We start from the raw sequence: 25,437 nt of genomic DNA, 5'->3' as shown, positions 1-25,437 counted from the left end.
GTTTGTTTAATTCTCAAGGAGCTTTCTCCCCTTAACACAAAGACATTTAGGTATATTGCCATATAATGAATTTTCATTTAGTATCTTGCAGTTCGTTTGGTCTCTAACTCTTTGAGTCTGTAGTCTGTTGGGTTGTTAGTGCATCTATCATATTTACTTTCCCTCCAAAGTGCATCCCTCAAGTCCAATATTTTCCCTAATGTTCTTTCTCCTCACTCTTTCGTCCCAAGGGAGAAATGTAAGGGGTGGTCAAGGTCGTAGCCAAGGCCAGGGTTGTGGTTGTGGAAGAACTCAAGCTCAACCTCAAACCACCCAAAATTGGGGTCGTAGAAATAACAATGATTTAATCTTGGAAGCAACTCGGCCTTATCGGACTAACGCACACCCACGGGCTCATTATATTATTTCGAATTGGGACAATGAATTGAAGCAACAGGCAATAGATAATGAACTGGAGCTAAATGAATGGCAAGATCTCATCCCTAACCTCGATACCAAAGGTTGATAAAACCAGGTCCACTAGACCCTTTACCTTTTCTGGATGATGAAAAATCTCTTGGCAAAAGCTTTAACGTCCACCTTTGCAGGACTTTTGGAGTTGGCAACAAAAATACTGGAAATCCACAAGGAATTCTAGCTCATTCAATGCCATATTCAATAGCAAAACGCTCATTTAAGTTGTATTGAGAATCATATTCCCTGCCTTCCACAAACTGAATAAGGACACAATATCCCTTTTATAAAGTCATAAGGAAAAAAATGGAAATTATTTTTTATTATTAAATTGATAATTAATTGAGTTTGTCTTGAATAATTGGAAAATTTTTGTCTTAATGACTTGGAACCTTGTTATTAAATCTAAACATAAACATTCTCAATATACATGATAAAATTTCTACGGTTTTGAATTATAAATCTATTTTTTCTGCACAACCAAAAAGGTGCATCTTTCCTACATTAATGTTCATAATGATAAACTTTGTGACCTATTTAGCTGAATGTCTAAGATATTGCTCAAGTAACCTACTCCCAACAACTAATTTTACTTTGTTGATCATAACGTGATTATTTCTCATTAATTATCACTTCCCAGTTTTCTTTGGAGATTGAACAAATATAAATGAAATACAAGACCATAGCAATCTCAATTTTGGATTTGAACATTTAGAACTCACTCTTTTTGTTTGTTTCTCACCAATTATTCCAAAGCAATTAGATTTCTATGATGAAGTTTTAAATATCCCATAGCTTCCATGAGAGAAAATAGATTTATGTACTGAATTTGCCTATGGATTTTGAAAATTGAAGTTGCCTCCTCTTATTAGGCAACCTAGTCATATGCTTTGTTGACCTCCAAGACGGTAATAATTCCATTAACTACTGATCACATAAATTTTGTTTCTCACCCCCATCATCTACCGCATTCTCGACGATTTTGAAAAAGTGATTCTCAAAAGAATCCCCGAGAGGCCCTCAAAATAGAATCAAAAGATCCTCCATGCACAAAGATCAAGTTGACCTACATGAAGGGGCAAGTCAGCCTAAAGAGAGCAATTTGTACCCCTCACAAGCCTATAAATAAGAAGGAACTCAACCTCATTGTGACTCACCAAAAAAAAGTTCGATCTTCTCAAGATAGAAGTTGGTAAAAGGACGAAAAGGAAGGCGAAGAACTAGATCTAAGTTTTTGGGCCTCTCTCTCTCTCGTGTTAGGGTTTCTACATTTGATGGGCAGAAGAATTTGTTGGGGAAGTCGAAGTTGCAGAAGAATTTGTTGGGCAAGTCATAGTTGCAGAAGAGTTTGCTAGGCATATCGAAATTGCAGAAGAATGTGTTGGGCAGGTCGAAGGTCCAAAAAAATCTGGTGGCCAAGTCGAAATTGCAGAAGTTGCTGGAATCAATTTCTTGTCATTTTCATTGTTTCATGCAGTTTCATAAAAAGTCTACCCCAAGTTTCTGACACTTTCTGGACTGTTACCCTACCCATTTACAGAAATTCATTGCTTAACATTTCCTAATTCTGATTTCCTTTAGTTCCTTGATTATTTTGATTTTGACTTATTTGGGGTATAGTGATGGGATTTTTAACTTTCACATTAACAGTAAACCCTTAAAAATAATCCAAATCCTGTTACAATCCTTCATGCTAGTTTATCATTTGGTTTCTCATTATTTTGTTGCTAAGATGGAACACTTGAAGAAAGAAACTAACAATCAATTCCTTGGTGAGAGCATACAATGATCTCTTTGATTTCGGTGGGAACAGGAATGTTTCAAAATAACTAACAGCACAGTTAAAACCTCAAATTCGTTTACAACCCTATGGAAACAAAATGTTGTTCAGAAATGCATCTGGATAACTAGCAACAGAAGGTAAAACATAATGTATTTTTGATAGCCCTCTGGATAACAAAAAGCTAAAACCTACTATATTTTTGGCAACCCTTCAAAGTTTGGACCATACTGATCCTACCAGCCATTCATGTCTTGATAACGCTCTTAAGCCACTTTGGAAATGAAACAGAAGAAACCCCTGCTAAAACTGAAAATACAAACTTAATAAAAAATTCGCAAACGCTAGTTATGGTTGTTTTATACTCTAAGGAAATTTTAAGATTATTTCAAATAGTGTCATTTGAATTAGCAAAATGAGATAGGCTTCCTATAAGAAACCATCCATTTTGCATGATGTTATGTAATTTTCGTCTTAATTCCCGCAAATTTTATTATTCTCTTAAAATAGCTCCCAAGGTTCTTTAAGAAAATCATTACCCTTGAAGTCGCTCCCCGAGGTTCTTTAAGAAAATTATTTACCCTTGCAAACCCCCAAGTTCAGGGGTCGGTTGCCAAGTTATTCAATCTAATTAAAGTACCACTACAAAATGGCAGTTAAGCGACCCTATCTACTCAACGTGGAAACTTATTCTTCATCATGGGGTTGCATACAGAACAACATTGTCATTGTCGAAGCTTAAAATAAACCAAAAAACTGCAAACCCTAAATTTATCAGACCCTGATGATTTTAATGAGACCTCCGAAAAAAACACGTGAAAAACTACAGTCTATTCCAGAATAGTCTTTTTACTTAAAAAATAAGATTGAAGACCCAATACATTGTTCGATGACTAAAATGCATAACCAGAAATGGCTCACTTAAGACAACTTCATTAAAAATATTGGGTATGAAACCTCAAACTAAGAAGAAAACATGAAGATACGAACCTCGCGTCTAGAGAAATATTTTGGACCAGAAGGATAGTGGGCAGAGTGGAGCGCATGTCTCTGAACCTATCTCGCTCTCTGTATTGATCGCTCTCCCTGCAATCCTACCAACGTCTTCTATGAGGAGGGCTTCGGCTCCTCCTGGGGATGTCGCTTCTGCTGCGTCTCCGGTTTCCTCCCATTTCGCCTCGAACTGTTTGATACGAATCAAATGTGAGAGAATCTATGAACAAGTATTTACACAGATAGCTTTTGCTCTGTCCCTCCTAGTGGCTATCTAGCTGATGTGTCAAATGCTTTCCTGCAAGTATTGTGACAGTCCTCGGCTTCGCAAATGGAGAGAGGGCAAAGGAATGAACGTATGTGGGATAATAATGGCTTATCTCAATTCTTTAGCTTACATTAAGTGATATAAATTAAGACTATACTTAAATCATTTATAAATTAGGTAATTATTTATTATTAAATTGGGATTATATATAAATTATTTATTAATGTTAATTTATAGTGATTTTTTATATATTTTTGTTAAATAGAATTATTTGAATTATTATAGTATGAAGATTTTTTTTTTTCTACTATTATATTTTAATTCGCTTTAAACATGTTTAAAATATGCTTTCATCTTCATATGTGGAGGTTATCTACTTGCATATTCAAAGAGTTGTTTTTACCTTTATATGTGGAGGTTATCTATTTGCATATTCAAAAAGTTTTGACGTAGCTTTTGCTTTAAAAATTGACTATTGTGACTCTATGGTGAGAAAGTAATCTATAAATAGAGTTAAAGAGTTATTTAGAATAAATAGGAGATTCTTTCTCATTATCTATAACTAATCTTTGAGAGATTGGGTATACATTCCCTAATTATCACATAAACAAGAGTTTAATCTTGCATTTAGTGTTTTATCTCCATGGAGGTTCACTAAACAAAGGGAATACCTCCTCCTATGTGACGTTGATTATCTCTCCCTCTTAAAGGATTGCTAAACATTAAGAATTGAATCTTCATTACTTTAAAAATGCAGTCTTGTCGAATATACCAAAAACATAGTAGGATTCTTTCATTGTGGACAAACTCAAGTACATGTTAGAGGGAAGTATTCCTCTATGGATGGTTAACAAGTTGATCAATAGCTACAATCAAATGCTTCAATCTATATATTTAATGATCTCTAGTCGTCATCTAAAGAGTTCAAGAATCAAATAAATTCCAACCTAACTTCTAAGTATATAGTAAGCTTGTACTTTAGAGGTTCTATTATTGTAAAATTTCAATTATGGAAGTTGTGGCAAGGTCTTGGAGGAGGGACTGTCATTTTGGAGCAAAGCTAGCCTCTTTTTAAAGGATAGTTTCTAAAATTGAATCCATCTTCAATGTTTGTCTCTTCAACCCCACTCTAGATTTGAATTTTCAATATCCGCCTACTTATTTTGGGATGAGACAATCTTTCAAAAGCCAACATAAATATATTGGGGATGTATAACAAGATACAAACCAATCAAGGAAGGTTATACACACATGTGCTAAAATTTGCATTGAAGTTGACTTGAGCAAAGGTATAGCAATGCATATTTAATTAAATATTCATGATTTTAACAACCCATCCATTTGATTACAATAATGATACTTTATGTGTATCTATGTGCAAAGAGAATATACTCGAAAAACACCTTCCCAACAACAAAATGATTATAAGAAAAATTGAAAAATAACAGCTAATTGGTGGTAGGATTGAATGAAGAATCAAAGATCATGAAAGAAGAGGTGTCCAAGTTTAGTCCCAATAAAATATTCTATGACACCCTCCAAGGAGTGTGTTATTAAGAATGACACAAACATGATCATGGATTACATGCCAAAATCTTATGGAAAAAACAGGAAGCAACATGAATGAGATATTATGGATTTCAAAGAGAGCATTTTATTCAATCCAATAGAAGCAAGGTAGTTGGTGCTACTTGAGCCTCCCTAAGCTCTAAATAAATTGGTTGAAAGCAAGAAATCTAAAAGAGAAATGCAAAGAAAGGAATATTGAGCTGTTAATATGTTGAGAAGTATTTTTAATCATTGGAATTTAGTCTTCAAATCAAAGGGGCCATATAAGAGTTCTACCTTTTTCTATTGCACATGTTTAAAGATATTGAATTCTACATGAATTGAAATTTTTTGAGATTTGTGTCCAAGAGACCTTCAAATAAAATAAAATGATCTAGTTGCTTTGTAATATGAGCATTTCTTCGTATATCATTAGGCAAGTTGGCATATGCTTTGTAGGGAGGATATCACAAAGGCCAATGTCATCAAAAAGGTCTATAAAGAACTTCGAGAGAGGGTCTTCCTAACCATATGGATCCCAAACTTAAAAACCCCACAAAGAGAAATTTAAATATCCCTTGGCAGTAATGTAACCTGTTACCGCTCAAACTAGCGGGGGTCCTAAAAGGGGATCCTCGAAGGGTTACTACTAGCCTAAGGGCAACAACGGACCGATAGCCCTTTGTCACCTTGGCTAAGGCTCCTTTCTCTCTACAAATTTTCACTGATGGGAGGAGACCCATTATGATAAGGATCACGAAATGGATGGACCAATGATAGGGTGAGGGGTGATCCTAGAAACCTATTCACAAGAGAGGCTCAAATATGTGCTTGCTTCTCTTGGAAGACAATATGTAAGGCTATTTGTGAAGGGCTTGGGGAAAATTTATAGGGTTAGGTTTTAAGTATGTGCCTTATAAAGGAGATCCCTAAGCCCTATAATTCTTGTCGAAGCTTGGGTTCCATGTGATCTTTGAAGAATTAACCTTGATAGTGAATGGGACCACACCGGACCAAGTGGACTCAAGGTTCAGTCAAGGGGATAGGATTTAGCAACCAATGATATGCTTGACGTAATTAGGGAGGGGAAAGGGATCAATGAATGAATTTTCAATGAAAGACAATGCAAGGATACCAACGATGTTTCTAGTCTAAGGGAAACGAAGGGAAAGAATTGGTCTTCGAGCTATGGCTTATGATATCTCAAGATCCCACCATCAAAACCTCGTGAAATTTTGGAGGGCTTATTGAGGAAACAAATGTATGTGTATGTATTGATTGTATGCATATGGTGTCACAGTCTCAAAGCTATGTATGGTGAACTCTTATCTAGTGGGTATTTGATCTAACCTTGTGAAGGCAGAGGAGCATTAGTCATTATGGTTGATCACATGACTTAGAGGCTTCAAATGTACCTAAATCACTTCGTACCTTATATGAGTCATCTACAAATTTGTGAGCATACTTTTCAGATTTATGCATAAACCATGTGAGGGACATTGGTTTGCTGCAAAAAGAGTCATGAGATACTTAAAGGGGACTCAAGATTATGGGCTTAAGTACACCAAGGTGGATGACTTCTGTCTTATTGCACATTCTAATTCATACTTCAATGGGGACAAGGAAAACATAGTATCAACTTCAGGATATCTCATGAGTCTTGGATCAACAATGGTCTCCTGCACGGGGCTTCACTCAATGAATCTCTCACATTTCACGTGCACTCGTGGCATACTAAACGATACCCCTAATTTGATAAAATATTGAAAAACACATGTATAAATCACATTATATAACCCCATTATGAATGAATGTGGTATGGTATTGCTCCCCAAATGAAGCCCTCGTGGTCTCCTAGAGGTCACACAAACAATCAGTTTCGATAGATTCAACAACAAAAGCAGAATATGTGGCATTCGCAGAAGCGACAAAGGAAATTGCATAGCTCAGGAAAATAATTGAAGGCTTGCAAGAGAAACAAGTGAACTCAACTCCTTTACGTTTGGATAATACTTCTGCAATCAAGTTGGCCAAGAACCCAAGATTTTGATCGAACCAAGCACATCAATATGAAATATCATTTGATTCGATATCATGTAGAGGCCAAAACTATTCATCCAATATCCAAGGGGGAGGAAGTGATTCATGAAAGGACACTAAAGCACAAAAACACAATAAGAGATAGGCAAGGAACTAGGAAAAGGAGGTTGTTGCTTGGGGAGGGAGGACCCTACTATGAGGTTGGAGGAGCTTATCTGATAGTGTCTAGCAAACTCGATTAAAGTTGAAGATCAGGAGCACTCTTCCGTGCATGACACAAGGGAGAAAAAGAGGCTCTAGATTATGATATTCAAGGAGACACTTGAATGCGTGGAGTTTTGAGAGTTTTGCCATTGATGCCAAAGAAAGTGTCATTGCTGAATTGGAGGTAACCCTTAATATGTTGCATGTCTCATGAGTCTTATTGAGAAATGTTCAAGCCTTCTTAAAAGACTGCCACCAAGGAATTCACTATCCCCTGAAGTTGACTATAATCCCTTGCCTAAAAGAATTCAGGATCACACAGTGTGCTAAGCAAAAGCTTCAAGGCTCTCATAATGCGAGGAAGCAATTGCATAGTAAAAATGCAATAGAGTATGAATAGTGTAAACATGTGTGTAGATCAATAAATTAAAGCATATGTATGGCTATGTGTTGATTGTATGCATATGGTATCACAATCTCAAAGATGTGTATGGTGAACTCTTATCTAGTGGGTATTTGATCCGACCTAGTGAAGGCAGAGGAGCATTACTCATCATGGTTGATCACATGATTTAGAGGCTTCAAGTGTCCTTGAAACACTTTGTATCTTACACCTCAAGCCTTGAAAATGCTCTTTCTAAATTCAACTCAGCTCGTAATCCTCTCAACATTGCCTCAACTATGGTGGATGTTTAAGGGTTTAAAATAGGTCTAGATTGGTGCATTTCTATTCTCAAACTGCTTGATTCATCTTCCAACTTATGTTGAATCCAATGATAATTATGAGCATAAATGATTCCCTCCAACAGACTCCCATAAAAGCACTTAAAGCTGGGCTAGTGCTTTCATTCGCTCAAAAAATCTAACAATTTTGAAAATACATCTCAATTTTTTAATTTATATATTTTACTAAAAATATATTTATATTATTAAGATATATTTAAAATATATATATATATATATATATATATATAATTAATATATATTGAATCAATAATTTTTTATTAACCCGTTAAATTAAACAAAATAAAATAATTAATAAATATTAAATCAATAGATCCTAATTAACCCATTAAAATCATGTAATTATTACATAAATCAAAAATCGATCGGGCACTTTTCAAACAATTTGGTGGGAAATTTTCAAATTTCAAGCGCCTCTGGAACAATTTGGTGTTGAAGCATTTTGGGACACTTTTCAGCGAACAGATAAACCGTTCGAAGAGCATTAGCTGGTGCACACATTTACAGATAGATGATTAACTCCACTATCCTCGGGGAGTATCGTGGAGCATTAACAGGTGTGGTGCTTCTGGCAATAACCCTTTCACACCATAAGACATGTTTACAAGCTATGCAGTTACAGCCATTCCTTCTGCGAGGCCCGATCTTCCGTGGATTTTGCAAGGCCCGATCTTCCATGGTTTTTGCCTAAAACAGGTATTTTTTTCTTCTTCTAAAAAATTATCTCTTTGAATAAAATATCATCTCCAGTAGGTGAAAACGGAAAACGTTTCTCCAGCCTGTCCTTGATAAGGATTACGTTTTTCCCTGCAGAAAAGATAGGTGGTAGAACTGCAGGGCACTTCAATCGAAATTTTTTCCTTTAAGTTAGATTGAATACACAAGCAATTTCTCCCAGTAATGGGAAATGTAATGCTCGAGACAATAACAAGGGTCAAACTAATTGACCCGAAGTTTAACCTTCAAAACTAGGACACCAGATAACCTGAACTTTAACCCTACTTTCAGAACAGGACACCACGCAGAAGGCACACTGGTCTAGATATGCTCTTTAGTAGTCCATGCCACCCATACCGTCTCTCATACCTGGGACTTCCCTCTTATCCTTCAGAATCACAACAATGATGCACTCTGTTGTGGTTAACAAGGAAGACACACTTGCAGCATCAACCAAAACAACTCTGATCACTTTCAGGGGATCAATAATCCCTGCCTTCACCTTATCAATGTATTCACCTTAGTCAGCATCGTAGCTAAGGTCAAGATTATATTGCTCAGTAATTTCCCAACAACCACTGCACCTTCCACACCAGCATTTGCAACGATTGTACATGAAAACATCTTCAATCATATATGCAGTTTGACCTTCTTGAGGCAGAGTTCGTCATTTTTTCCTGAGGCAGGATTTGGACCCTTTCCTGAAGTAATTTGGGCCTTCACTTCCTTATTTTTATGTGATGCCAATTCATGCAGATATGTAGACTGAATTATAACATTCTTGACAATATCTTAGAGATCGTTTTCTTTCAAAAACAATGTTACCTTGGCTTTTGATGACACCTATATGGAGGCACCATCTAATTTTCCTCAAATTTGAGACTTGATGCTGCCATCTCTGAGATCTATTTTACAAACTTTTCAGATATGAAAATAAAACAACAAAAATATACCTGCAAGAGTGGTTAGTCCTTCAAGCAACAATAATGAAACCCTCTAACTGCTGGTCTTTGATTCTGGTAGTTGATCTATTGTTGTAAACCCTTGAGGATCTCAATTAGAGATGATCCTCTTATACCATGTGAAATTTTTATTATTCAAGAGGACAATTGTCTTGTGTTTCTTTCTCAAATAACTCAAATCTTGAATTACTTTAATAACTGAATGAAATTCTGAACATGCAACAGTCACACATATAACTGGAAAACCTAAACAATGGACTCATAATAGCTTTTCAAGTACACACATAATTCTGTCCTTAAAATCAGCTTATCATTAATGATCAAAACTTACAAGGACATGTCAAAACTAAGGTTTTCAGATTCCTGGACACTCAGATATGCTCTATCTCCTTGCTAGATACTCAAACCCACACTTTACTGAATTGTTGTACAACACTGTTCAATATGGATTCTGATCTGACCTTGGCTCCTCTCTTGTGCTTTGAATCTGCTCAGCTGATCTTTCTCTGATCTCTTGTCTTTTTGATGTCCAAAAATGTTTGCATACAACTTCTCTCATCTTGTTCTATTTATGCTCTCAGACTCTAATTGAGAAAATTAATCTCCCCTATCTTAGCAACTAATCTCTTTAATCCAAGCAACCACCTTTTCTCAACAATTATGTGTACAGCTAAGTTAGATCAAGTACAAATCACTAATATTCCAAAAATATCTAGAATATTTCATTTAGATTTTGAAGAGTTAGGAGATCTAGTGAAATTGATCTTTCACTTTTATTTACTAAGTGAAATTACAATATGGTATTATTTCACAGTTTTACTAGGTGGTCACCAAAAGTTGTCTAGAACCACTTCTCACACATTGACACCTTACATGTGTAAGAAGTTCCTACGTGAGTTACACTTATCGACATAACCTGTATACCTTGCACCTAGTTCCAAATCAAAGCAAAGGTCTTAGCAGAATGCCATTTCTCACATGCTGCTAGTCACACTGGCTTCTTTAAGACATATAACAACAAGAGTAATTTCTTTTAGAATGGACTCTAATAAGAGGTGAAAAATATTTGTTGCTTCATGTGAGACTTATTAGAGGAATAAAACAGAGACTGTGAGAAGTCCAGGACTAATGTATGCCTTGCCCATTTTGAATAAAAGGTGAGAATCCATTAACATTGTCTTTAGAAGTTTGCCTCAGGCCGGAGGGAAAATCTCCATCTTTGTTATTTCTAGGGTGCTACTAACAAATTCTCACACGTTGTTGAACTATTCATGCCACATGTTTATAGGCTTCATGGATTTAAGAAAAATCAATTTGGAGTTAGAAGAGCCAACTAGGTTTAAAGAGAAATTTAAGGCTGAATGACAGCTTTAGGGTAACAAAAATTAGTGGTATTAATTTGAAATTTTAACAAAATAAAGTTTATTGTGTAAAATTGGTTATCCCACATGCAAGAGATAAGTGAGCCTGCCTGAAGGCTTTAGACGGGCTCTTAAGCCTGATACAAAAGTATATTTGGGAATGTTTTCATGTGGGTAATCTATGAGAAACAGATTCCTAGGTCAAGTGCAGTGTCCATATTCCTCTTGGACAAGCATGGATTCACATCTAAACCTATCTAGGAAAGCATTTTGGGGTAATGCTTCAAAAAATATGCCTCGAGTGGCTGCACCATGGAGCAAACTTTCATTGGCGTAAGGTGTGAATTTTGAGGGTTATTTATTGGCGTAAGGTGTGAAATCTGAGGGGTATTTATTCTGTGAACTCTGAGGTGTATTTATTCTGCCAAAATTGCTCAGGACATGCACCATGGAGCAGAGTTTCATTGGCATAAGGTGTGAATTTGACGGGTATTTATTTTGCCAAAATTGCTCAGGACATACACCCAATCTAATTTAATTAAGATCAAAGTGAGAATGGAACCCTGGTGGACAACAAAACACTTGTTCACCTCACTAGTGAGTCAATCGCCCATTGGCAGGAAAAGCCATTTTATCCTATATATTGTTGAAGCATTTTCTTTTTCATATTAATAAAAGCTTTGTTTTGAGGGTTGTCCACAAATATTTAAATGTTGTTCTTCTTTATTGTCAAATATTCAACGTTTTATTCCAAAATTCAGAATTTTGTTTCAGATTTCAGGTATTTCAAAACATTTTTTTTCCTGGGGAAAAGTATCGTAATTTTCATTATCAAGGAAAATTACATGTTGTAAATGCCATAGGCATATGCAGAAAAGTGATCGTGGTCATCTGAGAATTGTTTTGTACTGTAGAAATCTATACAAAAAACCCAAAGAAGGGTGTGCTGATAGTATCTGATCATATACATTATTATTTACATATTCAAATTTTTTCAAAATTTCACCCATGGTGATTACTGTTCTGTAGACAAAACCTAAATAACAGAAATAGATAAGTTAGGGCTTGTCAACCCTTTGCAGTTCCTGATCCATGTATGGTCTATGGAAATACTGGTAGATCTGTTTTGGTGTGTGCTCCCTGATCAACCATTCCCCTCTAGGATGCGCTGCCGCTTTTGAAAGCTGGTCTGCAGGTTCATTGCACTCCCTGTAGATATGAGCACATGAAACATGATCAAAATGTGTTTTTAAAAACAAAAAATCATCCAATATGGTTATGAGTGTATATGCATTGCATGTAGAAATGCAGTTGAACCAGTTAATAACAATCTTGGAGTCCCCATAAACTTGTAAATATCTACAGTTTTTGTTTATAGCAAAATATAAAAGATGACGAAGTGTAAGGAGCTCCGCAAAGTTATTTGTGCCATCTCCTAACCCCATACAAATATGGAAATAATGTGTCTCAGATATATGGAGGATACTGCCACCGCCACAACCCTGTTCCTGTGCTGATCCATTATAATAGGCCCAAGGGTGTGCTTTGTCTATGACCTCCGGGGTGATGGTTTGAATCTTGGCAACCTGTTCATCATCCGAAATTTCCATATAACTGTTACAAATCTTAGGAATAATCAAAGGCCAAACTATATGCTTCCCACGAAATATGTTGTTGTTCTTGCTCATCCATATGTGCCAACACACCATTAATGGAAGATTTTGGGATCTTGGGTTTGGAGCTTCAGCCCACCATCGGTTCCAGGCATTTAGTATACCATTGCCACCCCAAGTAAGTGATAAATTAGGAGTATGTAACACCTGCGCCTAGACCTGTTGTGTTGTAGGGCAGGAGAGAAAGAGATGGTGATTTGATTCCTCCTCGTCACGACATAATACACACCATGTAGGTCCCTCAAAAGATTGTTTTCTGAGATTATTTCCGGTCGGGGTTTTGTCCATAATGATGTTCCACATCAAAAGACGAGTACTCGACGGGCCTTTTAGCTTCCATATGCTGCTCCACCAACTATCCAAAGAATTAGGTTTATGGCTAGCATGGATAATAGGATATCCATCCTTTGGAGTATAGATCCCCTTCTGTGCAAAACCCCAAATTAGTTCGTCATCCTCATCCCTTAGTCTCACATGCGATTCAATTAAAGCCGCCAAATATCTCCTCCACTCCATATGCCATTGATCTGGTATATCCAGGGCCTCCACTGGTATATGTAGTGGTGTTGTATAGGTCCCACAGATCTGTGTGATGTTTGCCACTCCATTATGATTTAGGAAGGAAATCAAGCCACGAGGGAGATGGTGTGAGATGGTGTGAGGGAGATGGTCTAATCTGCAATTTTGTATCCATCTGCTTTTATCCTGAAACCCAAGTACTTCAATCCATCCTCCATTGTCAAGTTTTGGAAGGGGAAGTTTTGGAGTGCATGATAGGTCTCCTGTTGAGTACAAGATGAGAGAGATACAGTGGATTTGGCCCCATTTATTTCCATCCCTGTTGCGCCACAAAAAAGATTCAGCACTTCAGAGAGAGTGTTGTTGTCTTGAATGCCTCCATCTAAGAAGATGAGCATGTCATCCACAAAAAACAGATGTGTTAGAGTGCATTGCTCCATGATCTTGAGACCCTTGAGCCTCCCGGCTCTTTTTTCTGATGTAATTAGGCCGCTTAAGCCTTCCATCACAATAAGAAAAAGCAATGGGGAGAGAGGACACTCCTGCCTGATTCCTCGCTCCGTCTGAAAGGAATGGGAGACTGATCCATTGATTAAGGTTCCAAAGGACCATAAGACCATGTTGCTCCAAGAGGATGCTGAGCTGATCCGAGAGTGGATCCAGCTGTGAGTGGTGTCCCCAGAATTCTTCATGTCCGATGGAGAAATTAAGATCTCCCCCTAGAATAGTGGATTGGTCTATCAGGGGATTCTCAAGGAGCTGCTACAAGAAATCTAATATACTGTGATTGGGTGCATAAATGTTCATAATACAAAGATTTCTACCCAATTCAACTGAAAATATATCGATACCCAAGAAACCTTGACCTCCCCAAGCCGATGTAACCTTGATGGTTTGAGGGTTTATCCCGAGAGCTAGACCCCCGGATCTCCCAACAACATCCAAGGCTTGAAAGTGCCACCCTGGCATGATAGTTAGAAGGGTCATAACAATCAGCTCAAAGCTACTTAGGGTTTCTTGAAGAAAAATAATGTCACAAGGCTCACAGCTCAAGAGTCTCTTAAGGGCCAATTTTTTAGAGGGACTAGCTAATCCCCTACAGTTGAAGAAGAGCCACTTCATGCCAGAACATTGCCAAGGGTGTCTGGTGCTCTAAGTACCCTTTCAATGGTGTTCTGTCTGCCCTAAGCTACATCATCCCCAACAATCTTAATGGCTTTGGACATCTTGGAAGGCCTCCCCCGGGTGGGTTTATGCTCAACATTAGAGGGTGTGATACCCAATCCAAGCGAGTCAGGGATTTCTCGGTGGTGGGAACGGAGGTTGTAGGAATGTGAACCCGAAGCAAATGGGGAAATAGGATTTTGTTGGAGCCCCTGTCTAAAGACAGCCGGGGGGTGGTGGAAAAGATAGGCAATGGGTGATCACGTGCACAGGTAATGGGAGATGTAATCAAACAAGGTGAAGATGCAGATGATGCCAATGAGAAAAAAATATTGATTAAAATTCAGTGCAGAGGATAAGGGAGAAGAAACTGTACCCGCTGTAGGAGCAGCCTCCGTAGCAGACTGGGATCTAGTCATAGGAGGGGAGATTGGCGGCATCTGGGAAGCACTGGATGGATGAGCAGTGACCCCAGCCACATTCTTTGGACTATTCAGACCTGTGGGCTACTCATCCACAATCGGGTCTTCTATCTGGTGATGTTTGGTTCCCTTTGTAGCAGCTGGAGTAGTAGGCATGAGCAGTGGGAATTCTTTAAAAAGATGTCCAACCTTATGGCATCGTCTACACCTGAATGGAACGCCTTCGTAATCAAGATTTTGTCAGCGAGAGAAATGCCTCCAATGTAGGGTAATCTTTTCCTCCAGGCCTTCTCTGGTGTCCAAATGAACCAGGATGCGAGCCATAGTCATATTCCTTGACGTTTCATAGGACTGATCATGTTCCAAATAGGTACCTAGTGCGTTGCCTATGCGCTTAAAAATGACTGGAGTCCAGTATTGCATCGGAAGGCTTGGTAATCGAACCCAAATCAGCCCAACTCCCATCTGTTCCCTCTCAGGATCAAATAAGGGATCCCATCTTTTTAGCAGAACAGGGGCTAATTTGATATGCCAGAATCTAGAGAGTATCCAGTCCGTGTACTCTTCCCTGTGGAAATGAAGGGCAAACCATCCTCGCACAAGCACCCGAATGGTGGGTAATTCTTTGAGTAAAGAACCCCAAATCTCCGAGGTCCAGAGACGAAGTCTCTCCACAATATAGTTCTGCCCCCGAACTCGGCCCACCAAGACCTTCTTGGCTGTATCAACAACTTCCCCCATCGAGAGGCCTTCGCCCAAGGATAGGTTGATGTCCCTGTCGACAGCTTTTAGGCACCTTCCTTTCTTTAGCTTGTTAGATCTGCGAGCCGTTGGATAGTCCCAAATATGTCCCCGTATGCCCTGGTTAACTGTCTGTGGGGTGGATGGGGTCGATTTATGGTTTGAGACTGGGGAGCTGAAGCATCCAAAATGGATAGGGGTGTTGGGAGATGGGCCACTGTCACACGGAAAGAGTCGTTAGTGCGGACACAACCGACCTTCCTAGAAGCCTAAGACTTTCTAGTGACAAACAAGACAAAGAAGAGCAATCCTTCTCTAAATATGCTTTTACAATATGAGAAATCAAGTGTTTAGATCCTACCTGTAATCCAACGTTGTTGTAGTAGTCCAGCTTTGTTGATCCGAATGAGCTCCTCCTTCCCTTCGAAACCTGCATTCACCAACAATCAAACGATTAAATAACACCTGAATATCACATAAAATAAAACATATTTAACATATAGACCAAGGAGTATATGAAACAACTCATAAATAACAAGTTATTGAGAAGAATGGACTCATTTGCATTAATAGGAAACAAAAGGAACAATTACAACCTGAGCCTTGGTGTTGTGCAAGTCCCTCCCAGGGTCCATCAAGAGTTCTCCTTTACTTTGAAAAGGCTCACCCACTTCCAAATGGAACAAGTAAGGATGGGAATCTCTCCTCACAAGCTTCTAAATGGGAGTCCTAATTCCTGCAGCATCTACCCTTAGAAATGTTTAGCTTTCAACCTCCCCTCCTTCTGGCCCAATGCCTGTATTTATAGTGCTCAAGAGGAAGTTAATCAGGTCCACCATCAATGGGATAATCCCCTCTTTGGATGGGATAGCTCCTCTCTTGATGGGATAAGTTCCTCTTTGGTAGGGATACATGAACCATCTGGAGGCGCTCAATACACGTCGAACAACCTTCTAGAATGTTCTAGAAATGACCACAAGTAACTTTTTAAAGATGAAACTTGCGCATTTTGACCTTTACAGGGGGACGCACCTGCCCCTTTACATACAGAGCATACAAGTACACAAATTTTGTGAACATTGGGTGCGTACCCGCAGGTAAGGTTGAGAGAACCTACGTACCCAGAGATAAATACATTTATAAAGACTTTCTCTCTTTTTGGAGTTTGACATGGAGAGCAGAGGCTTAAGACTTGCCCAGGAGGATAGCATGACTGTTGATAGAGCCATACTAACTGTACATAGCCATGGTGACATTTTTTAGTGTAACAGATTGCCCCCTAAAGTGCGAAGCCTGTAGTAGATTAGGGTTTTGTAATTCTAGGAAGGGTGAAGTACTTTATCATTTCAAGGATTATCTTGTGGAGAGCCCAGTCGGAACCTGCAAGTATTCAACACAAAATACATATATAAGATTATATCATTGCTGAGGTAGGCATTCCCATACTCAGATTGAAAATTTTAACTAACAAACTAACTACTGCTCTGATACAGGAATGATTTCACAGTACATCATAATCATAGACTTTTGTAGACACAGTATGGATGCAGCCATCTGTTTATAGTTAGTCTACTGTATAATGAATACAAGACTCCTTGCAGCCTGGATGGTGGAAACTAGATCCAAGGTCTTCATTTCTGCTTCCCGAATTGGTACGATTCTAGCCATGCGAATAAATGAGTTGATGTCGAACATTGTAGAAACCACTTGATTACCAGTCGATGATGTAAACTGTTAACAAGTGTGAGAGAGACCACCAGTAATGTCAATGGTTCTCAAAGTACCCAGTACAATCCATGAGATGTGAATGAATGAGTTGATGTCGAACATTCCACGGAATCCTTCGATCGAAAGTCAATGATGTAAACTGACGTCAAAGGCGAGAAACCTGCCATTGATGCATGCAGACTTCAAGGTACTGACGATTTCTAAGTCATCTTTCTAGATAATGTGTTGATGTCGATAGAAAGCGACCCGTTGCAGGCAAGCCCACAACACGAAATCATTTGTTCAAGTTGAAGAAATGTTGCTGTAAGGACTGACTTAGGGATGGTCAAATGGATGACAAGTATTTTGCAGATGAAAGTTTTGCTTGCAGACCTCTTGAACACATAACGACACAACAGATGGCTTGGTGATGAATGACACAAAGTTAATCCCCGGAACCCGGCTGAAGACTTTCAATGTGGTTTGATCAACTGTGAGGCAAAGGATTTCCCAACCCAGGTGAATGAAAAGTGTCGTGTCCAAGAGTGGTAATAAAGTTTCTTCTGAGACAAAGGATAACAAATAGGCTCATTCTTCTCTCTTTTCCCCCACCATTTCTAGCAAGTACCTCTTTATTTTTTACAAGCTTGAGGAGGATAACATATGCTTGATTATAAGCTCATCCTTCGGATGAGTCCAACCTAGTTTTGATTCGAACCCTAGGAAGGAGTGGTTTGTTCCTGTTTGTAATTGAACAGGCCCTTTACTGTGAAATTTTAACAAGCCCAATATAGGAGAAACTCGGTGTTTTTCAATTTTAGAGAGTCCGAAAAACTTAAGAAGACTCCAGGTTGAACTTTTTCGTAAATTTGTGTCTCCCAAGCCCGAAAAAGTATAAAATAATACATGAGAGAACCGCTTAGTCTTGCGACCAAGGGGTACTTTCATGATTAGTGCCTCTGACCTGAAAAGTAAAAAGCGATCAAGGACACGTCGTTTTATTTCCAATATCGAGTTTGAAACGACAAAAACCCGGCAATCTTTTCCTGTTTTTACGGTCAGAAAAGGGCTATAAGGGGACTGTCTTTTAATTCCGTTTTAACGAGTGTAAAAGAAACACTCAGCAATCTTTTCATGTTTTAGGAGTCAGAAAAGGGCTTAAAAGATGACTCTAAGGTTTCACTTTTTCGTAAGTTTTAACGAGTTCGAAAAAGGGATAAAAATGTACTCATGGTTTTCACTTTTTCGTAAGTTTTAATGAGTTCGAAAAAATGATAAAAATGTACTCATGTGGTCGACTTTCAATTTAATTTACGAGCAAGAAAAGACGGAAAGAACTCGGCATTTTCATTTGTTTTACGAGAATGAAAAATAGCAAAATAATCTCGGGATTTTCATGAGTTTAACGAGTCTTGAAAATAACTGAAATTGACTCGAGATAGGTTTCATTTTTACAAAAGCTTGAAACAAAGAAAAACTATGCTTTAGAGTAGTTTCATTTTTACACAAGCTTGAAACAGAGAGAAAACTGTGCTTGATGCCCCCTAAGCGTAACTGCTAGAGTGCATGCCCCCCCAGCTTCATTTCATTCAACCAGTTGGATGAAATGAAGGTTGAGTTACGAGATCATTTGAAAGACTCGACCTAAAACAAAAACTGAAATAACTAACCTAAATATACAACTTAACATTTATGAGGTCTAGTCAAACTCTCGACTCAAGTAGAGGAGGATTTGTTTCATTTTTTAACGAGCTTGACACAGGAAAAGAACTATGCTCGGATTCGGTTTCATGTTTACGCAAGCTTGAAACGAAAAACTATGCTTGTTATAAGTTCACATGCCCCCAGCATAATGACGCAAAACGAGGTACATGCCCCCCAAGCTTCATTGCATTCAATGAGGTGGATGGAATGAAGCTTTACTTTCAAGATCTTGGAAAGACTTGTGGGAGTTGTTTCATTTTTTAGTGAGGTTGACACAAGAAAAGAACTATCCTCAAACCTGATTCATTTTTTAACGAGGTTGACTCAGTAACAGGAACTTTCCTCGTTAATCCTACTTACATATCCTAAAATCTAGCTGATTCATTTTTTTTTAATGAGGTTGACTCAGTAAAAGAACTATCCTCATAACATCCAGTTTCATTTTTTAACGAGGTTGAGACGGGAACAAACTATCCTCGGACCTGATTCACTTTTTAACGAGGTTGACTCAGTAACAGGAACTATCCTCGTTGCAGCCTGTTTCTTTTTTTAACGAGGTTGGCACAGGAAAAGGAACTATCCTCGCAGTTACTGATTCATTTTTTAATGAGGTTGACACAGTAATAGGAACTTTCCTCACAACTCCTTGTTTCTACAATCTACTTACATATCCTAAAATCTACCTGATTCATTTTTTAATGAGGTTGACTCAGTAAAAGAACTATCCTCATACTAGCCTGTTTCATTTTTTAACGAGGTTGATATAGGAAAAAACTATCCTCGTAACAGCCTATTTCATTTTTTAACGAGGTTGATACAGGAAAAAACTTTCCTCGTACACACTGATTCATTTTTTAACGAGGTTGACACAGTAAAAGGAACTTTCCTCACACCTGATTCATTTTTTAACGAGGTTGACTCAGTAACAGGAACTATCCTCGCACTCACTAATTCATTTTTTAACGAGGTCGACACAGTAAAAGGAACTTTCCTCGTACACACTGATTCATTTTTTAACGAGGTTGACACAGTAAAAGGAACTTTCCTCACGCACACTGATTCATTTTTTAATGAGGTTGACACAGTAAAAGGAACTTTCCTCACAACTCCTTGTTTCATTTTTTAATGAGCTTGACACAAGACAAGGAACTATGCTCATGACTACTCTCTACAATCTACCAACTTAACCTACCCTTGTTTCATTTTTTAAAGAGCTTGACACAAGACAAGGAACTATGCTCAAGACTCCTTGTTTCATTTTTAAACGAGCTTGACACAAGACAAGGAACTATGCTCCAGACTCCTTGTTTCATTTTTAAACGAGCTTGACACAAGACAAGGAACTATGCTCAAAAAGTTCGCATGCCCCCAGTATAATGATGCAAAGTGAGGTACATGCCCCCCAGGCTTCATTGCATTCAACCGGCTGGATGAAATGAAGGTTTACTTTCAATATTTAACTTGAAAAGGGAGTTGTTTCATTTTTAAGGAGGTTGACACAAGAAAAGAACTATCCTCATACCTGATTCATTTTTTAACGAGGTTGACTCAGTAACAGGAACTATCCTCATACCTGATTCATTTTTTAACGAGGTTGACTCAGTAATAGGAACTATCCTCAAAATCCTACTTTCTACAATCTACCTAACAAAAAACTCTACTCTCAAAACCTTGATTCATTTTTTAACGAGCTTGACACAAGACAAGGAACTATGCTCATGACTCCTCTCTACAATCTCCCACCATTTCTGGCAAGTACCTCTTTATTTTTTACAAGCTTGAGGAGGATAACATATGCTTGATTATAAGCTCATCCTTCGGATGAGTCCAACCTAGTTTTGATTCGAACCCTAGGAAGGAGTGGTTCGTTCCTGTTTGTAATTGAACAGGCCCTTTATTGTGAAATTTTAACGAGCCTAGTATAGGAGAAACCTGGCGTTTTTCAATTTTAGAGAGTCTGAAAAACTTAAGAAGACTCCAGGTTGAACTTTTTCATAAATTTGTGTCTCCCAAGCCCGAAAAAGTATAAAATAATACTTGAGAGAACCGCTTAGTCTTGCGACCAAGGGGTACTTTCATGATTAGTGCCTCTGACCTGAAAAGTAAAAAGCGATCAAGGACACGTCGTTTTATTTCCAATATCGAGTTTGAAACGACAAAAACCCGGCAATCTTTTCCTGTTTTTACGGTCAGAAAAGGGCTATAAGGGGACCGTCTTTTAATTCCGTTTTAACGAGTGTAAAAGAAACACTCAGCAATCTTTTCATGTTTTAGGAGTCAGAAAAGGGCTTAAAAGATGACTCTGAGGTTTCACTTTTTCGTAAGTTTTAACGAGTTTGAAAAAGGGATAAAAATGTACTCATGGTTTTCACTTTTTCGTAAGTTTTAATGAGTTCGAAAAAATGATAAAAATGTACTCATGTGGGACTCATCCGAAGGATGAGCTTATAATCAAGCATATGTTATCCTCCTCAAGCTTGTAAAAAATAAAGAGGTACTTGCCAGAAATGGTGGGGGAAAAGAGAGAAGAATGAGCCTATTTGTTATCCTTTGTCTCAGAAGAAACTTTATTACCACTCTTGGACACGACACTTTTCATTCACCTGGGTTGGGAAATCCTTTGCCTCACAATTGATCAAACCACATTGAAAGTCTTTAGCCGGGTTCCGGGGATTAACTTTGAGTCATTCGTCACCAAGCCATCTGTTGTGTCGTTATGTGTTCAAGAGGTCTGCAAGCAAAACTTTCATCTGCAAAATACTTGTCATCCATTTGACCATCCCTAAGTCAGTCCTTACAACAACATTTCTTCAACTTGAACAAATGATTTCGTGTTGTGGGCTTGCCTGCAACGGGTCGCTTTCTATCGACATCAACACATTATCTAGAAAGATGACTTAGAAATCGTCAGTACCTTGAAGTCTGCATGCATCAATGGCAGGTTTCTCGCCTTTGACGTCAGTTTACATCATTGACTTTCGATCGAAGGATTCCGTGGAATGTTCGACATCAACTCATTCATTCACATCTCATGGATTGTACTGGGTACTTTGAGAACCATTGACATTACTGGTGGTCTCTCTCACACTTGTTAACAGTTTACAGCATCGACTGGTAATCAAGTGGTTTCTACCATGTTCGACATCAACTCATTTATTCGCATGGCTAGAATCGTACCAATTCGGGAAGCAGAAATGAAGACCCTGGATCTAGTTTCCACCATCCAGGCTGCAAGGAGTTTTGTATTCATTATACAGTAGACTAACTATAAACAGATGGCTGCATCCATACTGTGTCTACAAAAGTCTATGATTATGATGTACTGCGAAATCATTCCTGTATTAGAGCAGTAGTTAGTTTGTTAGTTAGAGATTCTGGGTTCGATCCCCAGCGGAGTCGCCATTTTGTCACGCGGAAAGAGTCGTTAGTGCGGACACAACCGACCTTCCTAGAAGCCTAAGACTTTCTAGTGACAAACAAGACAAAGAAGAGCAATCCTTCTCTAAATATGCTTTTACAATATGAGAAATCAAGTGTTTAGATCCTACCTGTAATCCAACGCTGTTGTAGTAGTCCAGCTTCGTTGATCCGGATGAGCTCCTCCTTCCCTTCGAAACCTGCATTCACCAACAATCAAACGATTAAATAACACCTGAATATCACATAAAATAAAACATATTTAACATATAGACCAAGGAGTATATGAAACAACTCATAAATAACAAGTTATTGAGAAGAATGGACTCATTTGCATTAATAGGAAACAAAAGGAACAATTACAACCTGAGCCTTGGTGTTGTGCAAGTCCCTCCCAGGGTCCATCAAGAGTTCTCCTTTACTTTGAAAAGGCTCACCCACTTCCAAATGGAACAAGTAAGGATGGGAATCTCTCCTCACAAGCTTCTAAATGGGAGTCCTAATTCCTGCAGCATCTACCCTTAGAAATGTTTAGCTTTCAACCTCCCCTCCTTCTGGCCCAATGCCTGTATTTATAGTGTTCAAGAGGAAGTTAATCAGGTCCACCATCAATGGGATAATCCCATCTTTGGATGGGATAGCTCCTCTCTTGATGGGATAAGTTCCTCTTTGGTAGGGATACATGAACCATCTGGAGGCGCTCAATACACGTCGAACAACCTTCTAGAATGTTCTAGAAATGACCACAAGTAACTTTTTAAAGATGAAACTTGCGCATTTTGACCTTTACAGGGGGACGCACTTGCCCCTTTACATACAGAGCATACAAGTACACAGATTTTGTGAACATTGGGTGCGTACCCGCAGGTAAGGTTGAGAGAACCTGCGTACCCAGAGATAAATACATTTATAAAGACTTTCTCTCTTTTTGGAGTTTGACATGGAGAGCAGAGGCTTAAGACTTGCCCAGGAGGATAGCATGACTGTTGATAGAGCCATACTAACTGTACATATCCATGGTGACATTTTTAGTGTAACAGCCACCAAGATTAAGGGTGCTACCGGATAGTGCAGGGACAGGGTAGGTAGCAGTCCCAGGAGGGGGGATGCTAGAGGAGGAAGGGTTGTAGGGTGGGGTGGAGATGTGGGGTAGACAGGACAGTGGCGTGTTGAAAGTGGGCGATGGTTGCAGTTAGGTACCGAGGAGATTCAAGGTAGTCGGAGAAAGCGGTGGGCAGTCCAAGCCGGAGGCGTCTTCGATGTTGACAGAGGGCAGAGGATGGGGCATAGATGGCCCAGGTCGGTCCAGTGCAGAGCTAGTCACTGACAAAGGTCGCAGAGATGCGGCAAAATGACCAGAGCCCGACACGGCGTGATGGCGAGACCAAATGACCTCATGGGGATTGGGGTCCTCGGTATAGTCCACCTCGTCCAGGTCCATTGCAACCGACAGGAAAACGGTCGATGGTGGTTACAGACTGCGAGGAAGGCAGGAGGACCATAGGAACGGAAAATGCTAGAGAGCCTGCGGGAAGGAGGTAAGGTTGGACGAAGTTTGGCGAGCCGTGGAGGTTAACGCTTACAGTCAGGCGCTTGGCAGCAGTGCCACAGTAACTCCATTATCACTGACCATCAGAGCTCTGCTAGGGTTTCTTTTCCTCTTCGTTTTCCGCCATTTTCAAAACAATTATTTGTTTGTGTTCTTGTCTATAATTTTTTTTGGAATAATTTATAACGATGTAACAGTGAGGTGGTTTCAGATTTTAGATGTTTCATCAAGTAAATTCCAGTATAATACTGTATTCCATCTTTGTTTATAAGACATTATTTGTTCAGGAACCTAACATGTCATATTTGGCCATGATATAACTGTTTACTATTTTAGTATTACAGTGAATTGATCAATGGACATATGGTGCTTGTAAGAGATTAACTGCATACATGAGATACATTTTGGGCCTGTTTGGGTACACCAAACTTTATTTATAAGATATTCAATACCCGTTCAGGTACACCAAACTTTGTGTATAAGATCAACAATAAAGAGAGTTACTTTACTTCATTCTTACTCCAGAATGAAGTCTTTTCTCTTAACCTGTCATTAACTCTGTCAGTATTAACTATTTAACATGTTCTTTAATTTGTTTAAGCCATCAGCAGATTGTTGTTGTAGTGGGTGCATTTTTAGTGGGAAGATACCATTTTGTTTGAACGCTTTATTTAGATTATTTTTTACACAAGTGTTCTTATGAACAATATTTCTATGGATGTCACGGTTTGTTAAAAGTGAGGACTCATAAATAGTGAGCACCTTATTCACATCCACCTACTCATTCTTTAAACTTTATATTGAATCACAATGCAGGAAATTCCAGGGATGCTCCTCGCTTTAGTGCTCTGTTCTGATTACCGAAAGAACAGGGATCTTGGCAATGATACAAAATTTCCTGTTACGAGGGGCTGCAAGTATTTTTGGCATGCACTTTCAGGATATACGACTGGTTTGATTGCTGCTCTTGCTGCAGGAATCTTGACACGATTACCACAGCCTGCACTTCTGTATTTGGTATTGATTAGCATCATGCACTTTAAACTGGATAACTTACAAGTTAAAAATATATTTCTATGGCATCTTCATTGTGCTCTGGTATTCCTCAGTTACAAACTAGAAAGTTTTCATGTCATTGTCTACTTTGAGAATATGAATGAACTTGCATAGATTCCTTTTGAGAATATCTTATTGGGGACCTGTTTTAATTTTTTTTTGTCAGTTCACTCACTTATTTCTTCCATTTTCTTTTTAGTATCCTTAGATGAAATGGCATTTTTTAATTTTTGGAATGGGTTATAGTTGTTAGGAAGTATTGAATAGTTCAGAGAATTCCTTCTTTCATGTATGAAGGTAGTTGTTTACCTTTGGACACATATTAATGGAAAGTGTATTCTGTCTCCAATTAAGAGATTTTTGGAATTGCCTTGCACTATATTATAATCAGTATTTTGACCTTTAATCAAAATGA

General features: G+C 38.5%; 1 protein-coding gene across 1 annotated transcript; it reads left to right on the top strand.

Moving 5' to 3' along the window:
- The first annotated feature begins 8,507 nt into the window (after positions 1-8,507).
- LOC149201762 (uncharacterized) lies at positions 8,508-25,213 on the top strand. The gene is made up of 2 exons (XM_089399814.1): positions 8,508-8,726; positions 24,783-25,213. The coding sequence occupies exons 1-2, from the start codon at positions 8,628-8,630 to the stop codon at positions 25,134-25,136; spliced, it is 453 nt and encodes a 150-aa protein (XP_089255940.1). The 5' UTR covers positions 8,508-8,627; the 3' UTR covers positions 25,137-25,213.
- The last annotated feature ends 224 nt before the right edge of the window (positions 25,214-25,437 follow it).

This window comes from Pinus tabuliformis, chromosome 2_1, assembly GCF_031772625.1.
Source record: "Pinus tabuliformis cultivar Carrire ecotype Pingquan chromosome 2_1, CPIR1, whole genome shotgun sequence".
Taxonomy (NCBI): Eukaryota; Viridiplantae; Streptophyta; class Pinopsida; order Pinales; family Pinaceae; genus Pinus; species Pinus tabuliformis.
The sequence above is the reverse complement of the archived record's forward strand: the minus strand, read 5'-3'. Positions and strand labels throughout refer to the sequence as shown.

Excerpts from the sequence above, each read along its gene's own strand:
- LOC149201762 (XM_089399814.1), top strand. The coding sequence starts at position 8,628 with ATGTTTACAAGCTATGCAGTTACAGCCATTCCTTCTGCGAGGCCCGAT. Across the intron at positions 8,727-24,782 it reads ATGGTTTTTGCCTAAAACAG|GAAATTCCAGGGATGCTCCT; the intron begins GTATTTTTTTCT and ends ATCACAATGCAG.